This window comes from Gorilla gorilla, chromosome 4, assembly GCF_029281585.2.
Source record: "Gorilla gorilla gorilla isolate KB3781 chromosome 4, NHGRI_mGorGor1-v2.1_pri, whole genome shotgun sequence".
Classification (NCBI taxonomy): domain Eukaryota; kingdom Metazoa; phylum Chordata; class Mammalia; order Primates; family Hominidae; genus Gorilla; species Gorilla gorilla.
The window spans coordinates 24129588-24144950 of record NC_073228.2 but is presented as its reverse complement, the minus strand read 5'-3'; the positions used below and the strand labels follow the sequence as shown (position 1 = coordinate 24144950).

General features: G+C 39.3%; 1 protein-coding gene across 26 annotated transcripts in view; it reads left to right on the top strand.

The window, feature by feature from the left end:
• The window catches only part of BPTF (bromodomain PHD finger transcription factor), a 154197-nt gene that overhangs the window by 31582 nt on the left and 107252 nt on the right, over positions 1 to 15363 (top strand). For 22 of the 26 annotated variants that reach the window (XM_031010901.3, XM_055386999.2, XM_055387000.2 and 19 more), the window contains exons 3-5: positions 6390 to 6613; positions 14409 to 14612; positions 15149 to 15337. In XM_031010901.3, coding sequence (XP_030866761.2) covers positions 6390 to 6613; positions 14409 to 14612; positions 15149 to 15337 — 617 coding nt within the window. The remainder of the gene's footprint in view (positions 1 to 6389; positions 6614 to 14408; positions 14613 to 15148; positions 15338 to 15363) is intronic. The other 4 variants (XM_055387003.2, XM_031010905.3, XM_031010902.3 and 1 more) reach the window with 1 other exon arrangement.

Genomic DNA, 15363 nt, shown 5'->3' with positions numbered 1-15363 from the left:
GTAGAATTTTCAGGCAGTTTATAGTATGCAGAGGTTTTAATTGTAATGTTACCAATTTATAGAAATTAAGTTTTCCATTATTGCTTTTATTTAATAAGTGCTTAAAAATATGTTATTTGTATAGATTAGTGAAGCTTATAATAAAAAAAGGTTCTTATACATGAATTTATAGTCCATCTGAGAAGCCAAGACATATTCAGCATATAACTTAGAGGCCAGTTTTCATTCATTATGTAAGTGGGCCAATCTTTCTTAACTATTGCTTTTATCCTGTCAATCCTTTGCTCTGAAATTAGGACCTACTAAAATAGAAATTACCAGATTAGATTAGCATGTTTTTCTGTCACTCTCCATTCTAAATATAATTACGTGAACACAGCATTATATTTCATTTTTTTGCAGAGACAGAGTCTCACTATGTTGCCAGGCTGGTCTCGAACTCCTGGCCTCAAGTGATCCTCCAGCCTCGGCCTCCCAAAGCGCTAGGATTACAACAGTTGTGGACCACCACACGCCTTTAAACAGCATTTTAAAAATCTGTATTCATTTTCCAAATGAACTAAACTATGCTTTTAAATCTATACAGCTTTCTACTCCCCATTCTAGGTACAAACCACATATTAACTTACTGACTTCCCGTGCCTGAATTCCTTCTGTCCACGTTCAGTTCTGTATGTCCAGCAGACTCCTGGACATGTCCGCAAGGCAGGCACCTCAAATGTGTTTAAAACCAAACTCATCATTTCCCCCCATTACCTACTCTTCATCCAGTGTTCTCATCTTAGTAAATGGGATTAGTGTCCCACCAGCTGCTCAAGCTAGAAATATGAGAATAAACTTTTTCCTTTATTGTTTGCTATGCCTTTAAAATAAATATTGAATCAGTTTCTCTCCATTCCCACTGTCCCTCCATGATACAAGCCAGTGTCATCTTCATTAGACTAGTCAGTCACCCCTAAAGTAGTGTAACCCCCTACCCCAACCTTCCAAGATTTTCTTTTTTTTTTTTTGAGATGGAGTCTCACTCAGGCTGGAGTGCAGTGGCCCAGTCTCGGCTCACTGCAACCCCCTGCCTCTTGGATTCAAGCGATTCTTGTACCTTAGCCTCCCGAGTGGGTGGGATTACAGGAGGCCGCCACCACACCTGGCTAATTTTGTGTTTTTAGTAGAGACAGGGTTTCACCATGTTGGCCAGGCTGATATTGAACTCCTGACCTCAGGTGATCAGCCCACCTCAGCCTCCAAATGTGCTGGGATTACAGATGTGAGCCACCATGCCCAGCCATAGCTGGATGATTTTTAAAACAGCAATTTTGATCAAGTCTCCTTTTCCCTAAGTTGAAAAACCTTTTAATTACAATTACTTCCATTTGCCCTTAACCAAAACTTCAGATTCTTTAGCACAGATCCCTAACTTTGTACATTTAATTATCTTGCTTTCTAACACTTAAGACAACATAAATAAAAAGCAAACCAAAGCACCTAAAAACCTGTTGGCTAACTAGCTCATTCTTGAGGTCTCAGCCTATTTATGCTACTTCCTAGGGATTTCTTTGCCTGCACCCCTTTCTTTCCCTGAACCCCTTTTTCTCTTGCATCGTGAAATACTACTTTTTAAAACACCCATCCTACCATAGTTTTTTTGTTTTGTTTTGTTTTTTGATACAAGTCTCACTCTGTCGCCCAGGCTGGAGTGCAGTGGCACAACCTTGGTTCACTGCAACCTCCGCCTCCCAGGTTCAAGTGATTCTTCTGCCTCAGCCTCCCAAGTAGCTGGGATTACAGGTGCCTGCCACCACACCCGGCTAATTTTTGTATTTTTAGTAGAGATGGGGTTTCACCATGTTGGCCAGTCTGGTCTTGGACTCCCGACCTCAGGTAATCCACCTGCCTCGGCCTCCGAAAGTGCTGGGATTACAGGCGTGAGCCATCGCGCCCGGCCTAGTTACTTGTTTTAAGGTAAATATTATACACTTCATAAGGTGAGGAAAATGATGACAACTATGTATATGATACCCATGAAGTGCTGGTACTACTCTAAAACACTTTATATATTTTAATTAATTTAATTCTAACAACAGCATCTTCCAGGATATGTACCGTCACCCTGTTTTTTCAGATGGAGAGACTGAGGCATAGAGAGTTTTAAGTAATTTATCCAAGATCACACAACTACTAAGTGGTGGGATCGGGATTTGAACCCAGGCATTCTGGCTCCAGAATGTGTGCTCCTAAGCACTACTTGGGCTGCTTGACCAAGAGCTTAGGACCTAGCTTTTGTCTTTAATTGCTAGTTTTATCCGTTTCCTGCAGCTGCTATAACAAAGTACTATACCAAAAAAAAGTACTATAAAACTGGGTAGTTTAAAACAGTAGACATTGATTATTTAACAGTTTTGGAGAATAGAAGTCTAAACCCAAAGGTGTCAGCAGGGCCCTGCTCCCTCTGCAGGCTCTAGGAAAAAATCCTTGCTTTTTTTTTTTTTTTTGGCCTTTTCTAGCGTCTAGCACCCCAAGTGTCCTTGGCTTGCTGGCAGCATAATTCCAATCTCCCTGTCACTATCTTTTCAAGGCAGCTTAGGTTTTTTCTATCAAGCACCTAACAGTTCTTCAGCCTCTTCCCATTACCCAATTCCAAAACCACTTTCACATTTTTGAGTATGTTAGCAGCAGCACCCCACTTCCCATACCAAAAGTTGGGAGTTTTCTAGGGCCACCATAACAAAGTACCACAAATGGGGTGGCTTGAAAAAATATGAATTTATTGTCTCACAGTCCTGGAGGCCAGAAGTCTGAAATCATGGGTCAGCAGGGTTGGTTTTTCTGGAGACTTTCGAAGAGAATCTGTTCCATGCCTGTCTCCTAGCTTCTGGCAGTCCTTAGCATTTCTTGGTTTACAAACAGACACATCACTCCAGTTTCTGCCTCTATGCTACCTTCTTTTCTTTTTCTTTTCTTTTTTTTGAGACACGGAGTCTCTGTTGCCCAGGCTGGAGTGCAGTGGCACGATCTCGGCTCACTGCAACCTCCACCTCCCAGGTTCAAGTGATTCTCCTGCCTCAGCCTCGCAAGTAGCTGGGACTACAGGCACATGCCACCATTCCTGGCCAATTTTTTGTGTTTTTAGTAGAGATGGGGTTTCACCATGTTGGCCAGGATGGTCTCCATCTCCTGACCTTGTGATCTGCCCGCCTTGGCCTCTCAAAGTTCTAGAATTACAGGCGTGAGCCACCACGCCCGGCCCATTACCTTCTTTTCTATGTGTCACCTTGGGTCCTCTCCTTTTCTAAGGATACCAGTCATTTGACTTAGGGGCCACCCTAAATCCAGGATGATTTTTATCTCAAGATCCTTAACTTTACATCTGCAAAGACCCTATTTCCAAATAAGATCACATCCTGAGGTTGCAGGTGGACATGAACTTTGGGGACATTATTCAACTCATTTCACTAGTGTTCTTTACTCTTCATTTCTATGGGTTTGTTTAGAAACGAAAGTTGAAACTTACTGTGAGTCATTAACCTTCTACTTAGCTAGCCTAGGTAAAAGTCAAAGAAGCTTTAAAATGTAGACCTATAATATGTATGTTTGCTCTTAATTATATTTTTAGCAAACCTTTTCTTGCCAGTCTGTCTTCTCTTTGCCACCCTATGAGTCCTTGAGAATGTGTGCCCAGTGGTAACTTCAAGGCAGCCTGGCTAGTTTGGGTGAGCCTGAGGAACATGGTAGGCCTTGTAAGAACCAGAGCTTCTACAGAACCACATTATAACTCCAAAACCAAATATACATACATAATGTATATTTATGCGGAAAGCTGTTGTCACTTTTACAATGAGGACAAATAATTTTGATTATATAAACTGTATATAGGCCAAGTAACTAAGTATAAAAAAACAACTTTTCAGCCTGGTGCGGTGGCTTGTGCCTGTAATCCCAGCACTTTGGGAGGCTGAGGCGGGCGGATTGCTTGAGGCCAGACGTTCAAGACTAGCCTGGCCAACATGGCAAAACCTTGTCTCTACTAAAAATACAAAAATTAGCTGGGCGTGGTGGTGTGTGCCTGTAAATCCCAGCTTCTTCAGAGGCTGAGGCATGAGAAGTGCTTGAACCCAGGAGGCAGAGGTTGCAGTGAGCCAAGATTGCGCCACTGCACTCCAGCCTGGATGACAGAGCGAGACTGTCTCAAAAAAAAAAAAAAAAAGGCTGGCCACGGTGGCTCACGCTTCTAATCCCAGCACTTTGGGAGGGCAAGGCAGGTGGATTGCGAGGTCAGGAGTTTGAGACCAGCCTGGCCAACATAGTGAAACCCCGTCTCTACTAAAAATGCAAAAATTAGCCGGGCATGGTGGCATGCGCCTGTAGTCCCAGCTACTTAGGAGGCTGAGGCAGGAGAATCGCTTGAACCCAGGAGATGGAGGTTGTGGTGAGCCAAGATTGCGCCACTGCACTCCAGCCTGGGCAACAGAGTGAGACTCCATCACAAAAAAAAAAAAAAAGGAAAAGAAAAAAGTTAAACAAAACAAAACAGACCAAAAAAACCCCCAACTTTTCTTTGAATGGATTAGCAGGTATTCACTGTTTTGCTGCTTTATGCTTTAATGAATTTATCTTTCTGTGGCTTCAAGAAGAAAAATGTTAGGTCAGTGAATACTGTATAGGTTGAGTATCCCTTATCTAAAATGCTGTGGATCAGAAGTATTATGGGCTTTGGAATATTTGCATTATACTTACCAGTTGATCATTCCTTATTTATTTATTTTTTTGTTTGTTTTTGAGACAGAGTCTCGCTCTGTCGCCCAGGCTAGAGTGAACTGGCGCGAACTCGGCTCACTCTAGGCTCCACCTCCCGGGTTCACACCATTCTCCTGCCTCAGCCTCCCGAGTAGCTGAGACTACAGGCTCCTGCCACCATGCCCGGCTAATTTTTTTTGTATTTTTAGTAGAGACCGGGTTTCACCGTGTTAACCGGGATGGTCTCGATCTCCTGACCTTGTGATCCGCCCGCCTCAGCCTCCCAAAGTGCTGGGATTACAGGTGTGAGCCACTGTACCCAGCCAGTTGATCATTCCTAATCTGAAAATCTGAAACGCTCCAATGAGCATTTCCTTTGAACGGCATGTTGGCACTCAAAAACTTTTGGATCTTGGAGCATTTTGGATTTCAGATTTTCAGATTAAGGGTACTCCACCCATATCCTTTTATTTATCTGTGATTTAATATAGGCCTTCTTTCTTCAGAATTACTGAATGACTTATTCCTGGAATGCTGCTAAATTTTTATTCATTTATTACCTTTGTAATAATATTTAACATTTATTGATCACTGATGTGCCCAGGCACTGTGGTAGATGCCTTATCATTATACCTTTAAGTCTTATAGTGGCCTGCAGGCAGGTTTTATTATATCTTCATTTTACAAGTAAGGTAAATAGAATGGCTTAGAGACTCAGAGAGGTTGTGTCTTGTCCATGTCCACATATCTTACAAGCAAATGAGTGTATTTAAAGCCAGATCTCTCCTAAAGCCCAGTTCTTTCAGTTCCCTCAGTTTGCCATTGAGTAAACAGGAAAATCAGGCTCACTCTCGAGTGCCTCACACATACTCTTGAATTCCTTTTGAGTGGGGACAGAAATACCATTATATGTGTTCCTCTATGTCTAGTCCTAGACATTAATTTGCCTGTTTGTTTTAAGTTAGTGACCATCTCTGTTGAAGTCTTTAACTCCATTAAAAGTGAATGGAACCTTAGGAGAGTTTTAGGCAGGAGAGGAAGCTCCTCTTCTCTCCAGTTTGGGCTTCGATTGTCCAGAAGTAAAGAAGAGGGATGAGATATTATTTGAGATAACTCCTTCAAAAACCAGAACTTAGCAAAGCATTTACACCATTTTGTTAGAAATATTTCTAAACTATATTACAAAGTTAGCTGGGTATCGTGGCACATGTCTGTAGTCCTAACTACTTGGGAGGCTGAGGCAGGAGAATTGCTTGAGCCTAGGAGTCTGAGTACGCAGTGAACCACGATGGTGCCAGTGCACTCTAGCCCGGGCGACAGAGTGAGACCCTGTCTCTAAAATAATTCTAAATGCATTCTTCTCATCATATTGTTACATTGATGATCTTAAAGTTGGTTGAGATGTAGCTGAAACTGGCTTCCGCAAAGTACTCTCACACAGTTCTGAATTTTGAGGTCATTTTTCTTTGTGTCATGTTTTTTAGATATCACTTCTCAGAGTAAATCAAGTTTGAGTGAGACCTGCAGGGTTTTCTTGTGAGCGCCTATATTGAGTTTTAGTGCATAAGCTTTGTTTTAAGTTTTCACTGGGTAGATGAACTGTCGGATAAGTGGCATTATGTCTAATATATAAAGTATTTCCCCCCATTTTTAAACAGAGAAGAAGATACAGAAAATGAAAATGAAAAGAAAATTTGGTATTACAGCACAAAGGTCCAACTTGCAGAATTAATTGACTGTCTAGACAAAGATTATTGGGAAGCAGAACTCTGCAAAATTCTAGAAGAAATGCGTGAAGAAATCCACCGACACATGGACATAACTGAAGACCTGACCAATAAGGCTCGGGGCAGTAACAAATCCTTTCTGGCGGCAGCTAATGGTGAGAGGGGCATTTTCTCATTTTATTTTTGTTAAGTCTGAGCTAAACCATTGGTATGAAATCACTGCAAAATTTGAAAATAGATTTAAAATTTCAAGTACAGTCATGCATTGCTTAATGATGGGGATACATTCTGAAAAATGTGTCATTTGACAATGTCATCATTGTATGAACATCATAGAGTACACTTACACAAACCATACACCTAGGTTATACGGCATAGCCTGTTGCTGCTAGGCTGCAAACCTGTACGTCATGTGACTGTACTGAATCCCATAAGCAGTTGAAGCACAATGGCAGGTATTTGTGTATCTAACTATATCTAAACATTTAACAAGGTAATACGTATAATCTTATGGGATCACCATCATGTATGTGGTTCCTGGTGGACTGAAACATTGTCCAGTGCATGACTGTGTGTATATTTTACTTTAGTTCTCCATATTTCATTTTCCCAAGAGAACCTTGTTCATTCCACCATAAATTAGGGATGCTATACATTTTAGTGTTTTATTTCTGCCTTGGGTCATTACTGATATTCCCCAAAATGTTAGTTTGTTTCTTTAATTCAAGTATCTTATTAAACTTTTTTGGCATTCCAGTTTTTAATTTTAAGAAATAATATTCTTTTTGAACTTTTGGCTTTTTAAAAAAATAAAACTTTAAATTTTAGAGTATTTTTAGATTTATACAAAAGTTGCAAAGATAGTAGAGGGTTTCCATATATCCTGCACTTGGTTGCCCCTGTTATTAAAGTCTTAGATTAGTGTGAGATATTTGTTACAACTAGTGGACCAGTATTGATACACTGTTACTAACTCAAGTCCATACTTCATTCCAATTTCCTTAGTTTTTACCTGATGTCCTTTTTCTACCTCATGATCCTGTACCACTTGATATTTAGTCATCATGTTTTCCTCTGGGTTGTCGGTTTCTCAGACTTTCCTTGTTTTTGATGGCCTTGACCGTTGGGAGGAGTAGTGGTTAGGTATTTTGTAGAAAGCCCTCATTATGGGTTTTTCTCATGGTTAGCCTAGGTTTATGCATTTTGGGGAGGAAGACCGCAGAAGTGAAGTGCAATTCTCATCTTCTTATCAAGAGTGCATGGCGTCCTCGTGACTTACCACTGATGATGTTAACCTTGGTCCCTGGGTGAGGCAGTGTTTGTCAGGTTTCTCCACATCCTCCCCCATCCCCTCAAACCCCCAATACTGTGCTTTCTGGAAGCAAGTCACTATAAACAGCCACACTTAGCGGGTGAGGAGTTATGTTCTACCTTCTTGAAGGGGCAATATCTACATAAATTATTTGGAATTTTTCTGCACAGGAGATTTGTTTATTTTTTCAGGCATTTATTTCTATGAGTATACATTCATGGATATTTTATACTTACTGGGTTATAATATAATTGGATATTTATTAGGTTATAATTCAATGTCACCTTATTTATTTTGTTACTCAACTCTTTATTTTTTTAAGTTATAAATACATATATATCTCAAAAGTTTAAATAGTATAAAGGGTATGCTGTGAAAAATGAATCTCTCTCCTTCAAAATCTCCAATCTGACCTTCCTTTCTCCAGAGGCAATCATTATTGCTGTATGTTTTTTTGTCCTGCCAGATGTATTCTGTGCATGTTTAATAAATACCACCTGTGTTTTCTAATGTAGCCATCCCTCAGTATTCTCAGGGATTGCTTCCAGAGCCCTCTGCAGATAGCAAAATCCATGGATGCCCAAGTCCTGCAGTCAGCCCTGTGGAACCTGCTGATATGAAAAGTTGGCATTCCATATCCAAGGGTTCTGCATCCTGAGAATACTGTATTTTCAATTTGAGGGTGGTTGAATCCAAGGATGCAGAACCTTTGGCCACAGAGGGCTGACTGTAGTGCCTTTTAAGTTTTAGCTTAGATAAAATTATTAGGTAAGATTCTGAAAGTACACTTTTAAGTGCCTGGTTCTGAGTTCTGCTCTTCTGCATACATTATCTGCTATACATATAATCCTATTAATTTTCCCCATTCTCTATTTGCTTAAAAATAGAATGTTTATATTTAATAAAGATACCCAGATAGCTGTATCCAAGCTTGTTCTCACATATTCTACATCAATATTCCTGTGAATTCATGCATATTTTTGGAGAATGATAGGCTCTCACATATAAATACTGTTGGGCACAAATATACTTTGTCTTCAGAAAAAAGCATTCTTAGTTACCATGAATTATATTTATTCATATCTGGTAGTTGGAAGTATTTCTCTATTAGATCTGTTTAGAAAAATGTGTAATTTTTTTATTAGAAAAGTTTTAGTGTTCAGAAGTCTTTGGGGGATAAGTAATTGCAGTAACACAATCTCCGTCTTACTCTCCCCCCATATAGATCAAATCATAGGAAATTTTATTAATTTCAGCCACCTTACTTCCCCCCTTAATTTCCTTTTATGAATCATGGCATTAAAATAGACAAATCGCTTTTTGCTCTCCTGTGTTTTAGTACAACAACAGAGAACCATCTTTAGTCCTCTAAAAGGCAATGTGAGATAGGATTTTATAAAGTACATTGAATTAAAATATTTTCCAGAATAAAAAATAGAAAAAACAAAAAAATATTTTCTGTGTGTTAGATTATGTATACAGTATAATCATAATTAAATAAAGAACAAAGTCAAAACAGGAATGGGCAATCAAGTGTTAAGTGGTGTGATTTGGGGGAATGTAAAAACCTAAAAATGTTGATATAGGGTAATTGATAAATTTCATTATGAATTATCATGTGATAGAACACTGCGTATTGGAGAATTAAGTAAAGTACCATGCAAAAACTGTGTGAGATACTTAAATTCTTCTTCCTCTAAATAACCAACTGGATCAGGTTTTATCATTAAAAAATAACCAGTTAGCATAGTAGAATTGTAGTTGGTTTCCTTCTCATATTTTTTGCATTTCCTACAATGAGCATGTTATATAGTTCAGTATGATCCAGCATGTAATGTACTTTTAAAAATTAGTTAAACCGGCAGGGCGCAGTGGCTCACGCCTGTAATCCCAGCATTTTGGGAGGCTGAGGCGGGCGGATCACGAGGTCAGGAGATCGAGACCATCCTGGCTAACATGGAGAAACCCCGTCTCTACTAAAAATACAAAAAAAAAAAAAAAAAAAATTAGCCAGGTGTGGTGGCAGGCACCTGTAGTCCCAGCTACTTGGCAGCCTGAGGCAAGAGAATGGCGTGAACCTGGGAGGCAGAGCTTGCAGTGAGCCGAGTGAGCCACTGCACTCCAGCCTGGGCGACAGAGCGAGACTCCGTCTCAAAAAAAAAAAAAAAAAAAAAAAATTAGTTAAACCTTTTGTAGTAATGGGGAACAACAAAGAGAACATTGAGCTTTAGGCCACAATATGTTCTTAGAAAGTTAGATGACTAAAATTTGTGTGCTGTGAGATTGCCTTGCAACCTGCAGTTATCCTCTTAGTACTACATGGAGTACATGGAAATAAGGTGAGTTGTACATTGGATTTAATGGTGAGATCTGGACCCCAAAAATGACATAAATATTTTTTTCTTTCTTTCCTTTTTTTTTTTTTTTCGGCTAAGGTACAACATCAACCTGGTACTGTAGGAGGAGGGATTCACAAGAATTGAAAATTGTTGGGGAAGAGAAGGGGACACTGACATTTTTGGGTGCCTACTGTGGGCCAGGTGCTCAACTAGGTGTTTTACAATTCTTTAATCCTCTCAGCAACTTTTTAAGGAGTGTATTGGTAATGAATTGAGCATTCAAATAGAAGAATTCCCGATTAAAACACCAGTTCACCACTGTTACCTTTATTTGTTCTCTCTGGTAATTAAATCTTGGCTGTGATAGTCAGTTTAGGACCACCCAGTCCAGGTAAATACCCAAAATAATATCTAATCATGTTCTTTAACTTGGGGTTTTATGAGATGAAAACAATGGAAACTACTGGGGTTCTGATAATAGCCAAGAATAATTTACAGCATAACAGGAATTTCAGAATTGTAGCCTGTCCTGATGACTTTGACTTGATGTTAACCTCTCAAAGAAAATGCTTCATTTCTAATGTATAACTCTCTGGTTTTTATCTACACACACACGTGTCTACTTTAGGAGAGTTTAATTCTATTTTTGATAGTTAAATTTTTCTTCTCCATTTTTCCTCAATATTTTATTAAAAATTTCAAATATACACAAAAGTTGAAAGAATTATACAGTTACCAGCCTGATCAACATGGCAAAACCTCGTCTTTACTAAAAATAGAAAAATTAGCTGGGCTTGGTGGTGCATGCCTGCAATCCTAGCTACTCGGGAAGCTGAGGCAGGAGAATTGCTTGAACCCAGAGGCAGAGGTTGCAGTGAGCCGAGATCGTGCCACTGCCCTCCAGCCTGGGCAACAGAGTGAGACTTTGTCTCCAAAAAAAAAAAAAAAATTATACAGTAAATACTCATATATTCATTGTATAGATCTGTACTTTATATTTGTAACTAAATATACAGCTTACTATATTTGCTTTATCCTATGCCTGTATGGTAATTATGAAATGCTTTATTTTGCTTATTTGAGGGAAGTTTATTTTTAGAAGAATTTTTTCTGAGTAGAGATGGCTTCTAAAACCTGGTAGGTTAATTCTTTGTTTAGTTTTGAAATGTTCATGCAAAGTATAGAATATACTTGTTGATAGAATATGCATATTTAGTATAGATCAGATACAATGTAATTTTCTTTCATCCTTTAATGTTTTTCTCTCTGCTGAACATTTTGGGTCTCTTTTTCTTTTTGTTGTTGTTGTTTGTTTTGTTTTTGTTTTTTTGAGGCAGAGTCTCGCTCTGTCACCCAGGCTGGAGTGCAGTGGCATGATCTTGGCTCCCTGCAACGTCTGTCTCCTAGGTTCAAGCAATTATCATGTCTCAGCCTCCCAGGTAGCTGGGATTACAGGCGTGTGCCACCACACCTGGCTAATTTTTGTATTTTAGGTAGAGACGGGGTTTCACCATGTTGGTCAGGCTGGTCTCAAACTTCTAGCTTCAAGGGATTCACCTGCCTCGGCCTCCCGAAGTGCTGGGATTACAGGCGTGAGCCACTGCGCCCAGCCCTGTTTTTGGTCTGTTTTTCTTATGGCTATGATTGCCATAGTTTTTTGAACCTAAAACTAGTATGAATGTATGTATGTATATGTGTATTTAACAATATAGACTATTTGAAATTAGAATCTTTATAGAAAGTCAGAGAACTATGGTCATGCAACCTGTGCTTTTCAACCAATTTAAATGGTCTAAACTTAGTAGGCAATTAAAACAATTTTTTTGGTTTTATTTTCATTAAATGGCACTGGGAAAGTAGGGAGGATGTACAATGATTTGGTTAAGAAAAGCTATAGGATGTAGTTATGTTTGAAAGTGGCCAGGCGTGGTGGCTCACACCTGTAATCCTAGCACTTTGAGACAGGTGGATCACCTGAGGTCAGGAGTTTGAGACCAGCATGGCCAACATAGTGAAACCCCATCTTTACTAAAAATACAAAAATTAGCCAGGTGTGGTGGTACGCGCCTATAGTCTCAGCTACTTGGGAGGCTGAGGTGGGAGAATCGCTTGAACCCAGGAGGCAGAGGTTGCAGTGAGTCGAGATCACGCCACTGCACTCCAGCCTGGGCAACAGAGTGAGATTCTGTCTCAAAAAAAAAGAAAGAAAGAAAAAAGGAAATCTGTGCCTCTAAGAAAAACAGATAATCAGTAACTACATTTTCTTTTTCCAAATAAAGTGTTCTTTAAAATGTAGGAATTAAGGGCTGGGCACTGCTAACGCCTGTAATCCCAGTGCTTTGGTAGGCCAAGGCACGGGGGAGTTCAAGACCAGTCTGGGCAACATAGTGAGACTCCATCTCTATTTTAAAAAGGATTAAAAAATTAGCCAGGCGTGGTGGCACATACCTATAGTTCCATCTACTCGGGAGGCTGAGGTGGGAGGATCACCTGAGTCTAGGAGTTCAAGGTTACAGTGAGCTGTGATCACACCAGTGTACTCCTGAGCAAGAGTGAGACTGTGTCTCTAAAAAAGTAAAAAATAAATTTATAAAAAAGGAAACACAAACCCAAAAATCCAAGAGGAGTACTGTGGATATACATGGTATTAAGTGTTTCTTCTGGCCCGGTGCAGTGGCTCACGCCTGTAATCCCAACACTTTGTGAGGCTGAGGTGGGCAGATCACCTGAGGTCAGGAGTTCAAGACCAGCCGGGCCAACGTGGTGAAACCCCGTCTCTACTAAAAATACAAAAATTAGCCGGGTGTGGTGGCAGGCGCCTGTAATCCCAGCTACTTGGGAGGCTGGGGTAGGAGAATTGCTTGAACCTGGGAGGCAGAGGTTGCAGTGAGCCAGGATTGCGCCATTACACTCCTGCCTGGGTGACAAGAGCAAAACTCCATCTCAAAAAAAAAAAAAAAGAAAAAGAAAAACCGTGTTTCTTCTTATTCACAAATAGTGTACTCTAGTTGATAAATTTATTTTTATGAGGAAACAGTTTAGCAATTCCGAAACTATTTTACTGTGTGTACTAGAAATGAACAAATAACTAGATACGTTATAGATAATGTGAGCCAGATTTCTCACTGTCAGAGAAGTTACAGATAAGCAAATGGGCAATGGTAAATGAACCCTATACAGACACATAGGCATTCACTCATATACATATGTACCCACACAATTAAATACAGAAATAATATAGATGCCTATATTTATGACTACATTTTTTAGCTCTGTAGGCTGAGAGACTCTAGAATAGTAACACCCCAATAGTAACAAACACACCAACCACTTAGATTGTGACTTCTAACATCATTCTCCAATTTGTTCTTCAAAAAAGAACAAAGGCTCCTTGGAGAGATGGTGGATTGTAGGGCTGGGGCAGGGAAAATACAAGGTGAGCCCAGAGCATCTTGTAATAGTGGAAAGTAAGAAAATGCTGGATGGATGGATGGATGGATGGATGGATGGATATGTGTCAAAAGGACACTGGACTCGGAAAAAGTCCCCAGTGGCCAAAGCTGAAACAATTTGTGCAACAAAATTAAAAGTGATAGTATTGCATGATAACCGAAAGAATATAATTAATATCCATGAGTGCATACTGATATACCGTGTGTTCAGTACACTGTGGTCCTTATGTATCCCGTGGTCTATAACATGCCATAGTATCACTCTGTCTAAGTTGAAAGAGGGTAAGTGTACTTAGAGACTTAGTGACTTTCAGAACAATTAAGGGACTTCAGAAAGAAAGTTGTTTCCAAAAGGGCTTCTGTTTTCTCTTTTTACAGTTGAGGAAATGATGGCCTGGAGAGGTTAGGTAGCTTGCCCAGAGTCACACAGCTAATCCAAGTCAGATTTGCAGTGGGTTTTGGGTTTCTAGGTTTTGATCACTGCAGTGTGCTGCCCAGACTGTGGGTCTATGTCAGCTTGCAGTTTTTGTCATCTGTCACAGATATCTATGACAGATATCTATATCAAGGCTATATTTTAAAAAGATAGACTCATTTTACTTTTTTTAAAAAGTAGAGCCCATAATTAGCATGTATTATCTAGAGGTGAATGTACACCAAATTGATTGAATTCTGTAAACACAATTTTGTTTGTAATCTTGATTTTTATTTCATAGGTCTAATGCTTTAAAAATACTTAATTTTTCCTCTTTAATAGCTTGTATTGAAACTCGTAAGTGACATTTGTGGTACTGTTCTATTTGGTTATATATAGGAATAATTTTTTTGTTTGTTTTACACATTATAGAAGAAATTTTGGAATCCATAAGAGCCAAAAAGGGAGACATTGATAATGTTAAAAGCCCAGAAGAAACAGAAAAAGACAAGAATGAGACTGAGAATGACTCTAAAGATGCTGAGAAAAACAGAGAAGAATTTGAAGACCAGTCCCTTGAAAAAGACAGTGACGACAAAACACCAGATGATGACCCTGAGCAAGGAAAATCTGAGGGTAAAAAAATTACTTGATTAAAAAGAAATATTTCATTAGTGTTATTTATGAAATCTCCAGTTTTACTTGCAAAATGAAAGTGAAATATTGCAAGCAGCTACCTAATTTAATATTTCTAAAGAGATCAGGATACCGCCCCCTCTTGTAACATGTGTAACAATTGTAACGAGTTTTATGTATTAGTGAATTTGCTATAATGTTATATTCATGTCTCTATTTATACTTCCCATTAAGGTGCCATTTCCCTATGAAAAAGTACTATTCTTTAATATTATACCAGAGTATACACTTTTGTATGTGATAAAATGTTCATTTTTATATTAATTACTTAAGCATTCTTAATATATTATTAAATATTCTTAAATACTCTCTGAATTACCTATTGCAGCAATATCCCAGAATCTACTTGCTTTAAAATGGCCATCCAATGGAAGCAGGTTTTTTGGTGATTATTTAGTAGTTGACTGAATGTGGCCATTTGCCCTGAAGCAATTTTAAAGAATATCTTTAAAGTTTTGTTGTGCATTTTGCTGTAGAGCCAACAGAAGTTGGGGATAAAGGTAACTCTGTGTCAGCAAATCTTGGCGACAACACAACAAATGCATCTTCAGAAGAAACTAGTCCCTCTGAAGGGAGGAGCCCTGTGGGGTGTCTCTCAGAAACCCCCGATAGCAGCAACATGGCAGAGAAGAAGGTGGCATCTGAGCTCCCCCAGGATGTGCCAGGTACAGAGGGCAGCGTATCAATGCCT